Raw genomic sequence first — 15103 nt, forward strand, 5'->3', positions numbered from 1 at the left:
TTTAATGTCTTAGTACCTTGGTTTTAGGGGGAAACATGTTAGCTATTGACAATACCAAATTATATTGTAGAGAAAGACTGCTAGCTATCAGTGTCACAGGCCTCTACACAACACACACGGTTTATATATTCCTATTAGGCTTTTGAAACATAATACCAGGACAACTGTAGCTTCTACCTGTCCCTTTGCATTACACATCCGGTGGGAAGTTCTTTAAAAATGAGTCTTTTTTTAACTCTCTGTACTAATATTTTTCCAGGAAATCTCCTACTGTTGCACTCCTACCAATACAGCAATCACAGGAATGTTAGCAGAGACAAAGTAAAAGAGGATAATCATAGAAACATAGAAAATTGGGGTTGGAAGAGATCTCAGGAGGTCACATCTAGTCCAACCCCCTGCTCAAAGCAGAACTAGCCCCAACTAGAACATCCCAGTAGTTTGATTAGTTAATAAAATACATATTGCTTATGTGCTGCCTGCACTAAGTCTCCTGCTTTTGGTATGTAGATAATTTCTCAATAAATAATATTGTAGATTTATTTAGCAGTGGTTAAAATGCCCCAATACCATGTTTTTAATTACTCAGGATCCAGGCTACCTGACCTTTCTGATGTTTATTATCCTGATTCCTGTATAATGGGACTGATAGCCCCAAATCAAAAATCACATGTGCACTTATTGGCTTACTTCCCAATCATTAAGAAAGTTAATTAAAAAAGGGCATTCGATTTCAAAGTAACACAAGAAGTTGCAGTTGATGTCTCAAGGAAACCTAGCAGTCTGCTGACACCACTTCTGCTGGTTTTTCTGATAGCTTGATTCCTGTTTTTAATTACTAAGGACATCAGCATGAAAAGAGGCCCTTTGTTGCTATCACAGCTCTCTTCATTCCTTACCTGAAGTTGTCAACTTTTGTTTATGACATCACTGAGTTAATTGCTGGGATAACTGTGATGCCATAAACACAAGATAAGGACTTCAAATGAAGAAAACACAGCACTCCTCTTTTCATACAAAGGTCACTGGCTGGTGGAATTTAAAGAAGGCTCAGGAGGAAGAGACAAATAACATCTGAATAATCAACACCAATGTTTCTGAAAAGGTTAATCGGTTTCCTTTGTGATGCCAACAAACACTTACTTCTTCATCTTCCTCCTCCTCTTCATCATTTGACTCAACACTATCATCCAGAGGCTCTTCTGGAAAAAGAATAAAAGCATCAGTGTACCCCACCAGTAACTCTACCTGCTGCTCTCCTCCCTGTAACATATAATTATCTTCCCAGTATTTAGGGTACAATTTCTTTGAACAGCAGCATCTCTTGAACTTTAGCCACTATTTTGAGGCCACATCACTTGCCACTATACAACATTTGTCACTAGGAGTGTAGTAAAGCACTGGAACAGATTACCCAGAGGGATGGTGGGATCTACATCCTTGGAAGTTTTTAAGACCCGGCTAGACAAAGCCTTGGCTGGGATGATGTAGGTAGGGCTGGTCCTGCTTTGAGCAGGGGGTTATACTAGATCAGTGGTTCTCAACCTTTTTTGTACCAGGACCCATTTGTAAGCATCAATGGCCAGTCATGACCCAGTAAATAGTTTAAGAAGAAAACAGCCCCCCGGCCCTGCCTGTGCCCCTCTCTCCCAACTTGCTCCCCCCTACCTCCAGTGTGTGGGGCAGGGGACGTGTGGGGGGGAAGGAGGAGAAGGCAAGCAGCCCCTTGCAGACTGGAGCTCTGCCAGCCTGCGAGGAAAAAGCCAGTGTTTCCTACATTTTCCTCCTTTAAAGGAGAATCCATTTTTAAAGTTTATTTGCAACCCTTTCATATATTCTTGCGACCTATCTTTGGGTGGTGACCCATGGGCTGACAAACCCTGGACTAGACGTGACCTCCTGAGGTCCCCTCCGACCCTCATTTTCAGTCACCAAGACCAATTCACATAACTCACTGGACTCTCTGACACAAGCAGAAGCAGAAATACTCTGGAACGATCAGTCTCACTATTGCCCCTAACTAATTCAAGCCTCACATTTACAGTATGATAAGGGGAGAGCTTATACACATAGAACTATATAATTTCTTTAATGTTTTTAATAGTTGCCCCACCTCTTCTACCCCACATCAGATAGCCAATAAAATATGAATGCATTGAGAGAGATATTTCTACAAAGCAAAAATACATTAATCTATTAACCAGACTTATAAACTGGAAACCTATACACTCAGAAATTTTACTCATTGGTCCGAAATCCCCTTTCAAAGCACTATTACTACAGGCCGGGCAACAAAACGTTTTATAGACTTGATCCATGTCAGGTGCATATACTTCATAGTGAAAACACAGTAGTTAAACACTATTTTGTTAATGTGCAGGAGGATTTAACTTGACTTTTCCCTCCTTTTCCATCTTCGCTTCTTCTCTAACACTCTCTCCAGGCACAGAGGCCAGAACTAGAGTTCATAAGTTCCACGTTCTTCTGCATTTGCTGTTTCTATGACTGTAGTGATTAGTACTGCTGGCCACTGTGTACTGACAGGCACTTGCTATACAAACACAGAACAACAACAAAAAAATGGTCCCTGACCCATATCTAAATTGGCATAAGAAAAGATCACAGATGCCAGGGTTTTCCTTGTCTCTGACAGGTGCAAGACATGAGTGAACCTGAATCCCGTGCTGGTGACTGAGCAAGCGATTAAATCACCAGCTTACTTAAGCACCGTGCTTTTGCTTCAGATAGGACATGCCTGGACAGCCCCATCTGACCTCACCATGCATGTGGTTAGAAAGTTTTGGAACCTTGGTCTAAGTTTCTCTTTTTGACATGCAAAAATACATTTTAAAACAGATTTGACACCAATATCCTGAAGCTGACACTGATATCCTGAAGTTCTCTGTTTGAGCCCCCAAAGCCAATCATAGCATTGTCATTTTCTGTAAGTTCTCAAAGCCAGGTAAAAAACATGAGCTTTGTTATGGCTGTTGTGAAAGATTTATAGCTCGGATAATAGCTGCATCTGGTTCTCTGACCTGAATTGAGCTGTTTGATAATAAATTCAATCTGCCGGATCATCTCAGCATTTCCTTCCTTGATGAAGCATCGCAGAATTTCTTCCATACCCTGGACACATTGGAAAACATTGCCAGGTTAGTTTTTCTCTTGACCAGCCCCATACAGGGTGATGTTGTTGGATAATTGTTTTGTTGGGAAAGGTGTGGAGTGAAACCGCTGTGTCTAATAATAAATATTTCATTTAGTCCATAAACTACCCAGAGATGAAGATAGCTTGCTACTAGGCTTGAACACAAAACACTCCAGTAAAATAACACAAACAGTTTTCACAGCAGATAGTCCTGTTTTCTAAACATAATTATTAATGGCTTGTCAGGAACAGAGCTCTATTCTGACAAGGTATGAAAAGAACTGTACACGCATCAGTGAAAATCCAAGAGGGCAGAAGCAGTGGACTTTCATTTCCTTATTTTGTCTTCCCTTTCTGCACTAATACACAGGCTTGCTTCTGAGTCTGTCATTTTTTACTATCAGTTAGCTGTCCAACTCCCAACACAGCGAAGGGGAAGCTCATATGTTGGGCAGGGCAGATCGTTTGGATGACAGCAATTATGCCTGCAATTTATAAGCATGGAAGGAGAAGCTGGACATAAAAAAAAAAAGTCCCTTTTTCACACCTCTATCACGGCACTCCCCACATGTCCTCCATAGCCCTGGCAGAGCCAGGATGTAAAGTTGTGTTGTTAGAAGGCATTAGCTAACACTTTTTAAATAAAGTATTTGAAAAGCTTAATGCAGGCAAGACCAGTGTGTTTAACACATGCCAGACAGGTCAAGGTCAGAGAAGGACCTAGACTTTCACTTTCCCAGTTCAAGCATGATGCACAGTCTATGCTATACCACTACCTACACAATAGTGCTCAAATGTGCCAACATATTCTTAAATAATGTCTTTATATCCTCATCAAGACAAAACCCTGAACATCCTGACACCTTCACCCCAAAGAGTAGAAGACTAGCCAACTATTACCCCCCACATATCTGCAAATATTTTTTTTGAGACACAAACCCACAAAATACAGGTGTATTAAAAGGGAGATTTTCAAAGGCACAAGAAAAGTAGTTATGTGCCTAAAGCCCATCAAGCTTGAAAACCTTCTCCAAATTGCCTTTTGCAGTCAGTCTCCAATAGGGTCTTATTTCTGGAGAGCCTCACACAATTTGGGAAGATAGAAGGAAGTTTAAAGTAATGCTTATTCCTGGTACCAACAACCCCTAGGCAGCACTTTTCAGCAGCTGATCTCACAGTGTTTTATCAAGGAGGTCAGTATTATTACTCTGGCTTCACTTATGGGGCAACTGAAGCACAGAGGTGGTGAAATGATGCAGCAAAAGTCATCCAGCAGGCTTATGAGTGAACCGGGAACAGATCCCAGTTGAGTGCTCCATCCGCTGTGCAATTGCTGATCTCTCATTAACTGGCAGGGGACTGTAATTCTCCTGGAGGACTCTTCAAAGTAATAAAGGACATAAAAGCTAGCTATTTTTAAACCAAACATTTAAACCTCCAAAAAGCAGTCTTCAGACATACCTTTTTGAATGACCTAGTAAGAACAGATTTGCAGGAAAGAATACGGGCAAGCCAGGTTTACATTTAAATGGAATTCACACAATAAAATGGACAATGAGAGCAAATACAAATTAGGACTGACACAAGCCTCTGGCTGCTGCCCTGCTACAGTGTATTTTTATCTCCCCAGAAAGACAAAGACTTTCTGCAGGAGATCATTCATCACCTCAGTTCTTCCTCAGCATGAGTTACAGGGATAGCAAGTTTACTCTTTCCTTACATCCAATAGCTCCATTTTGGCTACACTTTATCAGAGATGGCTGTACTGAATGAAGTGGGGTTCATCCAGGCTGTCCTAAAGCTGCAGCAACTGTTAAGACAAGACAATAAGCGAACTCGGCCATGATATAAGTGGACATATCTCCACTGACTTCAGTAGGAGTTAGACTGGCTGGAACCACAGCAGAATCTGGTCCAATATCTCCCCCAAATAAAGATGATGTACTTTGTGGCACATGCCATAGTATAACAGTACTTTTAACAATATCTGTTATAATTAAATATGGAGCAGGGCTTGGAGAAGTAAAACACAAATGTCAAATAAGATCTTAGACTCAACTATTAGTTTTGCTCTGAAATAACCATGGCATTGTTTGAAGTGCTGCAGCACTCTGAAACGTTTCTTTACCACTCCGTCCAGAAAGAGCACAGACCATCGGCAGACGCAAAAATTTTCTTTGCAAGCTTCCGGGCACAAACATCCTTCGTGAGGCTGAGGAAGCAACTACATGAGTTGGTCTAATAAAAGATATTGGATTTACCCAAAGAACTTTGTCTATCGAAACGTGACATTTTGTAACTTAAACCGCCTTTCTTTTTTCTATACAACCCACTGCTTCTTACCATTGCTCTGGCTTCTTCTCGTATGGAAGGGATAGCTAGAATGCTGTACAGTGCTCCATTCACATATGGCTGTATCTGAGAAAGAAGGAAATGTCACAGGCAGGCCATTCAGAATAATTCCAGCTCTTGAATTCTACCCAACTGCCAATAAGTGAGTCTCAGGAATAAATTACTGGACCCTGGTCACAGATTTGGATGCCTGCAACCCACACACACAAAGAATGCTCTCAGAGCTTCTAGAAACTCTTGTCAAGTCTTTTTCCTGACCTGCCCGGTGGTTACTGGAAGGTGATCAGGAAGCCAGACTGGGAGAAGGGGGCAGGACCTTCAGCTATTCATGGATTCCACAGCTTCCTGTGAATTCAAGCCGTCTGTTTTTTGCTACAAATCTTTTCTGTTTCAAGTGTTGAGTTCTCTCCTAAGTATAATAGGACTTATAACTCATCCTTTATATCTTGTTCACAGCAAACAGGGACTCACAGTTGGTTGTTTGCACAGTTACAGTTTTAATGGACACGAGCTTTCTGAAGGTCACTAGAGCAATCATAGCCCTGGACTTCACTAGGAAAACTTTCATGGGTTGCAACGGTAGACTGTGCAGAACAGGATCCTGAGATAGAGGCGCTGCTCCAGACCAACGTGCATTGTATACACCACCCCCAAAATCACCCTATTCCCAAAATCAAGGTTAACACCTTGATTCAAAGCCCCCACAAGATTTCTCTTAAGTAAAATACCGTATTGCAAAGAATGGATAACCTACATCAAGGGTTTTCAACCTTTTTTAAAAAGCATACCCCTTCTGGTGGCGGGGGCAGCAGCCAGATGCAGAGGGGGGTGGGGGCTTGCACGCAGCGGCTGCTGCCGTCGCCACCCAGCACCCCACACTGCCACTGCTGCCACGTCCCACTTTCCCACGTCCAGTCATACGTGTGGCTCCACAGGCTGCTGACGGGCCTCGCACCCAGCCAATTGCGCACGGCCCGCCAGCAGCCCACGGAGCCACGTGTGACCGGCCGTGGGAAAGCAGTGTGTGGCGGTGATGCAGAGTGGTGGATGAAGGCAGTGGTCATCACGTGCAAGCTCCAACCCCCGCTCCCTCGCCCCTGAGTCCCGCTGGCCAGGCAGTGCCTGTGCGGCCCACGGAGGGGTGCTGCTGCCCTCGCCTTGCTCCTAGAAGGCGGTAGCGTGGGGTGGTGGATGGCAGCGCTCCGTCCTTGCCTACCCACGTGTACCCCCTAGGATTTTTCCAAGTACCCCTAGGGGTACACGTACCCCCAGCTGACAACCCCTGACCTACGTCATACAATACATTCATAAAACAAGGAAAACCACATAAGCTTTTGGAAGATTGGTCTCTACTTTCACCCTAAAGCATGAAATAAAATGAAAAGATGCATAAAACATTACAAAATGATATAAAACTAAGGTCCCAGCTATCTGGATGCATTTAAAGTCCCAAGTCATACCACACAAATATTAAGGCCTGAGCCTGCTGTCCTTACCAAAATTTGAACTCTGCTAATTTACAATGTCTCTTCACAATCCCCCTAGAGCAGTGGTTCTCAACTTGTGTAGACTCAAGGCACCCTTTGGAAAACGCCAGCTCTTGGCTTTCTTTCATTTTTTGACTACAGAAAAATATTAGAGCAATTTTTCTGTGGCAAAGAACTCGGAAAGACGGGACAGGAGGTTTTTAATACTATAGATTCTTATACGAAATCTCTGGATTTATCTTGTGAATTGCGCTTGCATATCTAATAGTGCTGACAATGCGTGGTATCAACACCCTCGAAAGGATCTCAAGGCACTCCAGGTTGCTGGGGCACCTCAGTTGAGAATGACTGTCCTAGAGCTTCAGCTGGATTGAGTAGTTGTCTTTAGTTCCTTCTGATTTGAATCATTGCCTTGTCTCGCTATGTACAGTTAAACAGGCATCACACCCCACAGATGGATGAATCAATGATACATAACACAAATACCTCATGGTTTTCGTGGCCAAGGAGATCTGAGAGGACTTTGAGCACATGGTCTGCAATTTTTGCACACATTTTCTTCCCTGTGCAAGCACAAAGGACATTATTTTTGCAGACATACAACCGCCAGGAAATGACCTACCCTTTCATTTGTTTCTTAAAATGTATCCGTGCAGTGGAGACTGCTTCCCATCCCAGGAAAATTCTGCTCCCAGAATGACTTTGTTGAAGTCAATGGATTTATATACCAAAGCAGAATGAAGTCCAAAAATTTACTTTTAAACTCTGAGACATTAATCCATTAACAGTTTAACAAAGTCATTATTTTGACTATGCTACAATACTACTGTGTTGTTTTCTGGGTTTTTTTCCTTTAAAGTAAAGGATTTTAAGACCTTAGAACATGATCTATCTCATTTTCTTGTCACGGGGATTGCTATGTAGTAAAAAGGACTGTTGCCTGCTCCGGGTCTGATTCTCTGAATGGAAAACTGGTCCCTATACTACTACTCATCTGCTTGTTTCTGGATTTTATAAAGGGTCACGCACTACTTGCCTGAACCAATCGGAAATCAGGTACTTCATAAAAATGGTGCAGCCAGCTAGCAGCATATGTGAGAAATGCCCTACTATTTAGAAGGCACCAATCCTGTTGTGAAGGATCTGCTGCACACACACACACACACACACACACACACAAAACATACAGGAGAAACAGTGATGCTCTTTGCAGAGAGGATGTAATGTGTGGGCAGAGTATTAAGGGGGAACCCTAGGAACAGTCAAGCCTCAGGAGGACTGAACTGAGCAGTGTGTTTTATGCTTAATTTATTTTAATAATCAAGCTAAACTCCATGAAGAAGAAAAGTTTCAATACCTTCAAGGTATCAGAGCAAACTGGTAAGGAGACTTCCTTAAAGAGATGGCTTATGCTGTTCAGGTATTGTTGTGGGGAGTATCATTTCATACAGGGAAAAATAGATGTAAAGTAAAACCCCCTGGAAGGACCTTAGGAATACATGTGCGAGGGATTTGGGTGGTGGTGGCAGGGATTGATCTTTTCCTATGCATTCCTCAGAAGATAACAACAATGTTAATGCAACAGACCTGCACTCCTGAGACAAAGATTCATGAGCAAGGCGACAGAATACTCCAGCGTGTAATCTGACAGGCAATCTGTATCCTTCAGGACATCAACCAGCCAGAAAATGAGCCCATCCCTGATCATGGCTGATTGCAAAGCACGTCTAAGATGGGGGGAAAGAAGAAGCACATATTATACTGGATACATTTGTGTCAAACACGAGTACAATAAAACATCACTTCTCCTATTTACTGACAAAAGTAAATTACCCATTTGGCAGAGCCAATGAAAGAGAGCATTCATAAAATAAAAGTGAGAAGAGGGTTTCACCGGAGGGTGAAAAAGACTAAAATTTTGCTTTTTCAGTCATGTAGTTACTGTATAATTGGGCTGACAAGAAACATTTCTCTATCAGCTTTCCAAAGTCTCAGGTGAAACAGCACTTCTCACTTCTTATCTGCAATTTTTTAAACAAAATATTGAGCATAAAAGGTCAATAAAACTATTTAGTTATTACTTCAGCAATAAAACTTCTACTTAAATCTGTTTGCTTTTTCCTGGAAAGATTGGTTATCTTATAAAAGCTTGTGCTACACAAGTACACATACGCACACACCTATTTTGGTTAGTCTATAAGGTGCAAATCTACCCTGCCTTCAACTTGCCTTCAGACTAACATCTTTTTTTTCCTTAAATCCCACCCCTTATAGCTTTACACTAGATATTTAAAGGCCCCCTTAACTATAAGTGGGTAGAAGGCAGAGCAGCGTAGTAGACTAACTTATTTCAAGAGGCGAGAGTTTTGTAGGCAGTCTACTTCCTCAGATGCTATGAATGGATTTGCAAATATAAGCAGCCAGTGAGCCACTACAATAAAGAAGTGTGTGCACTGACAAAGGCATGTCATTCACCTGACACTCAACCCGGGCTGCAGAGTCCCTTTTCTCTGGTGCTCAAATCCAGCTTCCTTCAGAAAGCTGTTTGCCGGCATGCAACTTGTAGTCAAGAACCCTTTTCTGGCCCATCTGATTTGGATGGCAATTTGTCTCACACAGATCAAAACATGAAACCTCAACTAACAAAAAAAAAAAAAAAGAGGCATATCCTTTAGCGGTAAAAGGGCTGGCAATTAATCCAGAGACCCCTCCAGCTTGCCACACTCACCTAATTACCACCTGAAGTTTGTGGCATGGTTTGAAAGAAAATAATGCGAATGTTTGATTCCATTAAGATATCTTCATGTTGAGCAACTGGAGCTGTCTCTTCATATGATTACCTATGAAGGGCTTCCTTTTAATTTTTTTAATGTATGTTTGTACACAGAGATAGCTCCGCAGGGGGCTGCACCTCCTTTCCTTCGATACCTGCTCCACCCAAACTCTAAAACCAACTACCTGGGAGAAGCAGTGGCCTTTCTATTCAGGCAGTCCTAATGGAGTCAATTGACTTCATGACCTATTATCACTTCCCTGATTCCTGCTAATAGTTCTTCACTTCACAGGTGTTAATGAAGCCTCTTCCCTTTTTAACAGTCTTGATGTTCCACTATTCAAACTATCCTTTTTGCTGCAATTTTGCTGTTTGTTAGCCATTCCTGGTAATATCTCTCTTCTATTTCATAGCCCTGCAGACTGGTTTTAGCTCTAGCTAAAATCTTTAACTCAGGTGTGGTAAATATTAACTTAGGTGTAGAAAAGACTGACACTGAAGTATTAGAGGCACTGTTAAGAGGCTTAAAAACACTAGATTTTGTTTTATGAAACTGAGTACGAAATGCATATTTAACTATAAGGACTACAAGAACAATGAAGCCATTTCTTTTGATTATTTTTTGTCTACTTTGTGTTTCTTGAACTTTATATGTAGTCTTAAGAAATCAGTGTGCATTTCAATAAAGTTGGATTTGTTTTTGCTTTGACCTTAAACTTAATAATGTAGTGTTAGGCTCCTGCATATTGGTAAAGCTTCTAGTTTCTCTTTAACTGGAGAAAAATATTTGTTTTGTTCTGTGATGATGTGTCACACCATCTGCACCTCCCTTTTCAAAATCCTAGACCCACCCATAGATGTATACGACATTTTTAGAGCATATTTCACAATAATATGCCTATCCTCAAAAGATCAGATGACTGCCCTGCACTCTTCACAACTGCTTAGAGAAAGTTCCCTTTCTCCTAGGATGAGCATCTTGACATTTTTGGCAGGGGAGGATTCAGTGCACTGAGGCACGTGTAGAAATTTGAGAGTGCAAGAAAATATACTTGGGCTCCTTCCCCCCAAGAAAGGGGAGCGGTATAGATCCACTTTTTCAGGCTGCATTTGAATGTGTTTTCTCGACTCGGGTTTCAAATGAGATGGGTATATATAAAAAAGCCTCAGATTTCCCGAAGGTATGCTGTTGATCTTAATTAAGAGGGAAATTGATGCAAAGTGCTATAGAAGAACTAGGTGTATATATTCATATCTATACACCCCTTGTAATTATACAGGGATGAGTGTTTCTGAAGGGACAGAGATTCAGAGCACCTGACCCAGGGGGATGGGACATTATCTGCCTTCCTCGGGGACTCAGAGGGAGCCTTCTCTAGCAGTTCCTACCCTAGAGTACATCTAGGGTAAGTGATGCTAACACAGAAGCCAGAGAGCAATAGCATCTGCTTGTGTGGCTCTGGATTCAGAGGATCAACAGATGGACTTCACAATAGTTTTCCACAGACAGGGCAAACCTTGTTTCCAGTCTCTCATAGATAACTGAATAGAAACTCAACCTGTGGGGATGCACAATGTTTCGTGCCCCCAGGCAGAATTTTTAGGATTTTCAAGGACAGGGGTATATTTTCAGCATGGAAATACAATTAAAAATACACATTAACATACATAAAGGAAATACTAATATGTATCAATTGCCTTGAGCATGCCAAGTGCTAAGAAATGAGATCAACTCAGCCAGCAAAGCCGAGTCCTCCCCCAGTTCTAAATGACACTTCTTTCATCAGCCATCACAGGTTCTGATGACTGTTGTACAGTAATCAAGTGCTCTTCTTTCCTCCCTGAACAGAGCTTAACTAGCCCACACTTCCTTTCCTGCTGTCACCGCTGTCTGAAGCACTGTCATCACCTGAGGCTGAATTTCTGCAAAGCCCCCAGAATGTTCTCCCGTGTAAGGGAATCCTTGTCTTCAGCTTTCAGCCTTTCCTCCAGCATTCGCAGCAACTTTGGGTTCTGGGCAAGGTAAAGCCGACCTGGTGGAAAGAGCGATGAAAGGAATGATGCTTAGATACCAGACTATGACAGAAAGTATCCCGCCCCTTGGAAAAGAAAGATGGCACGAGCTTAGTCATCCCCCACCACCGTTTCCCCCAGCAAGACATAATCCCTAGTAATTTCTCAGAGACATATTGCCTTCAATGGATCAGTGGCCTCTAGGCATTCAAAGCAAAAGCTGCAGTTCATCAAGCTGTACCAACCAGAGCCCACAGCTTCGTTCAACCACGGGAAGTTTAACATGCCCAAGTTCCTGCTGCTCTCTCTGCCACTGGGGCTGCTATTTCCAAAGAGCCCTGACAGGCAGATGCTCAGCTACTATTTAATATTCATGCAATGTAGGTGCCCAAGTCTTTTGAAAATCCCGGAGAAACTAAGATTAAAACAGACAATGTTTCATGGCAGACAAGTTGGTCATGCAACCAAAGAGGCTGCAATAATGTTCAGAGACTTGTTAAGGAAGGAGACTGAGTACCAGTCACAGAAGTCTGAGTTATTGGTGCTATCCAACAGCTGGAACTCTCTGAAGTAGCCTTTGATCAGTGGGGCCTTTTTTGGCTTAGTTAATTTAAATTATATATTCAAAGTATTACTGATGCAACAGATAAGGGGTTAACTGTGGTTCTGCAAGCTACTCAGATACCAGGGCTCAAAGGTATCTTTCATTGCTCTTGTGGGAGGACCAAACGCTCAATTACAGTGCTTGGCATAAACATTAGAAAAAATACTGGCAACTGTTTGTTGTGAACCACTACCTAGAAAAGTGGAAGCAGTCAATATATTTTGACATAAGCTGAAATAAATAGCCCCAGTGGCTATTCTACAAACTCTGACAGCTCCCCACCTTGCATACACACATTAAAGGACACAGAGTATTTAGAAATAGGGTGTGCACATTTCTACGCACAATGTTAAGTACTCAATACGTGAAGTGGACTTCCAATCTGCAACTGATTTCTTACCTTCTGCCAGAGAGGCAAAAGCATTGATAAGCCTTGCCATGTACTGTCGGACCACCTCGCTTTTGGAATGCAACAATTTCAGCACATTTCTCTGCAGGGGAACGCAAACTTTTATGAGGAGAACTGCTAGGTTAGGCTTCTGAAATGTTTTAACATCTAGTAAGGGATGCAGAACAAATGGAAGCATTATATCAGCAAACACAGGCTGCCACAATGTGACTTCAATCTTTCAGTTTAATGTGCAAAAAGGATTATAGAAATTATCCAGAAAGCCAACAAAAGCCATCTGTTGGGGACAATTATAATACAAGAAACTTTGATGGGGAGAGTAAAGTCATAACAAAGTAGCACTCTAGAAAAGGAAATTCAAAACAATAGTTAGGTCGTTTGAAAAAAATGAACATTTTGGCGTGGATTTTATTTTCTACTGAGCAGTGTTACTTGGGAAAGGAACATACGCTCTGACTGCATTTAGAACAGGGAAGGGCAAAACATGGCCTGCAGACTGGGTCCAGCCCGCCCCGGGATTTTATCCGGCCTGCAGTGGGTCCCGTGGCTCCACCCAAGCAGCTCCAACAGCTCCTTTCAGCTGCCATTGACAGTCTCCACTGCTGCTGCTGGACCTGGCCCTGCTGCCTTGGGCACCCCAGCCTGTCCACCTTGCCCCCACTGCTGGGGGCATTGGACAGAGCAGGCAAGTGGGGTTTCCTGGAAGCCCAGCCAGGACCTATGCAGGCAGGGCATGATTGACTGGGCAGATGGGATGGGGCCGTGGGCAGGCAGGGAGCAGCATCCAGGAGTGGGATGAGCAGCCCAGGCCGGGGCCAAGTTCAGGATCGTGGGGTGATGACAGCATTGGGCCAGGGCCTGGGGCACAGCCACAGTCCACTGCCCACATGCCCCTGTGATGGACATTGGTTCTGCAGGCAGGGGAGTGCAGGGAACAGATTGCGGTAGCCCCAAGATCTTGATCCCAGCCCCAGCCCTGGCCCTGGCCACCCATCCTACTCCCAGATGCCGCTACCAGCCTCCCCACAGCCCCATCCCATCTGCCTGGCTGAGTGCAGGCCAGAGCCACTTAGGGAGTTTTTGTGAGCTGTTGGAGGGCTGGGAGCAGAGATGCTGACCCAGTCCAGTGTAGAAGATGTGGGGGGGGGGGCTGACCCAGCTCACAACAGCTCACCAAAACTACCTAAGTGGCCTTCCAGCCCAAATAATTGCCCACCCCTGAATTAGAAAATGGGAACCAAAGAACAATACTGCTTGGCCCTTTCCAAAGCAAAGATGAGAATCACTGTTGATTTTAGTCTCAGCTCTGGTATTTCCTACACATCGCGTTCCTATTAGAGAAAGCTTTAGGCATCAGAAACTGAACTTGATACTTTTATTAACCTCTTTGTAACGGTAGAGGAACAAAATACACCTTTTATGAGGGCAACAGGATTCACGCCTTAAACACTGGATCCATGACAGTGGGGTTAGAGAACAAAATTACTATTGTGCAAAAAGTTAGCTTGTTAGTGAAGAAAAACAAAGTCACATTTGTTAATGACATCAATGGATTATCAATTGCTGAAGACCCCTTAAAAGTAATATGCAGGTTAGCACACTGGGACAAAGAAAAGGCTACAGTCTGTCCTGAACTTACCGAAGTGTATTTTTAAAGCTGTGATTGCAAGTGCATAAGAAGTTATACTGTGTGGGTATTTTAAGACCTAAGTGCTAATTTCATTCTTATCCTGGGTTGTGGGTCCTCGCACAATGCATAATCACTCAACAAATATTTACAGACTGAGTCATTTTTCCATAATAGTTTGTGTACGTGAGAATCGATCATCAGTGTTAGGATCTAATCTGGCTTCTACTGAAGTCAATGGTTAAACCCCACTGGGCACGTGCAGGGAGGCTGCTCCAACATGCTGTAACTACAGTGCATTGGAGCAGACTCGATTAATCGTGTCTGCTGGAGCGTGGTAATTACTGTGCTCCAGCAGATTCCAGCATCACGCGTATCAGCATACCTAAGCTTTGTTTGACTGGAGCCACTCTAATTCAAGAAACTGGAGCATCATGTGTACTGGTGCCCCGAGCTGAAAATGCAGGAAATGTCCAGAATAAGAATGAAGCCACTATTGTTCCCCGGCTTGCTCCTGGAGCACAGGTATAAATGCCCATTGACTTCAAGCATTAGAGGTGCAGGTCCTTACTGCATTAATGCTCTGGTTCATCAAGTTGTTTGACCTCAGTACTCTTTCCTGCCATGGCAGGGGGTCAGACTTGATGATCTGCTCAGGTCCCTTCCGACTGTACTAACTATGAAACT

The 15103-nt window shown here is 43.0% G+C and overlaps 1 protein-coding gene across 5 annotated transcripts in view; it reads right to left on the reverse strand.

Annotated features, from left to right (window-relative positions):
• The window catches only part of ARMC9 (armadillo repeat containing 9), a 114651-nt gene that overhangs the window by 38443 nt on the left and 61105 nt on the right, over nucleotides 1–15103 (reverse strand). For all 5 annotated transcript variants that reach the window (XM_090056018.1, XM_090056019.1, XM_090056016.1 and 2 more), the window contains 7 exons: nucleotides 12781–12871; nucleotides 11673–11796; nucleotides 8578–8717; nucleotides 7477–7553; nucleotides 5495–5569; nucleotides 3039–3129; nucleotides 1144–1202 (listed from right to left, as the gene is read on the reverse strand). In XM_090056018.1, the coding sequence (XP_089912144.1) occupies nucleotides 1144–1202; nucleotides 3039–3129; nucleotides 5495–5569; nucleotides 7477–7553; nucleotides 8578–8717; nucleotides 11673–11796; nucleotides 12781–12871 (657 nt within the window). The remainder of the gene's footprint in view (nucleotides 1–1143; nucleotides 1203–3038; nucleotides 3130–5494; nucleotides 5570–7476; nucleotides 7554–8577; nucleotides 8718–11672; nucleotides 11797–12780; nucleotides 12872–15103) is intronic.

This window comes from Crocodylus siamensis, chromosome 6 (genome assembly GCF_052110815.1).
Source record: "Crocodylus siamensis isolate JL-2025a chromosome 6, ASM5211081v1, whole genome shotgun sequence".
NCBI classification, from domain to species: domain Eukaryota; kingdom Metazoa; phylum Chordata; order Crocodylia; family Crocodylidae; genus Crocodylus; species Crocodylus siamensis.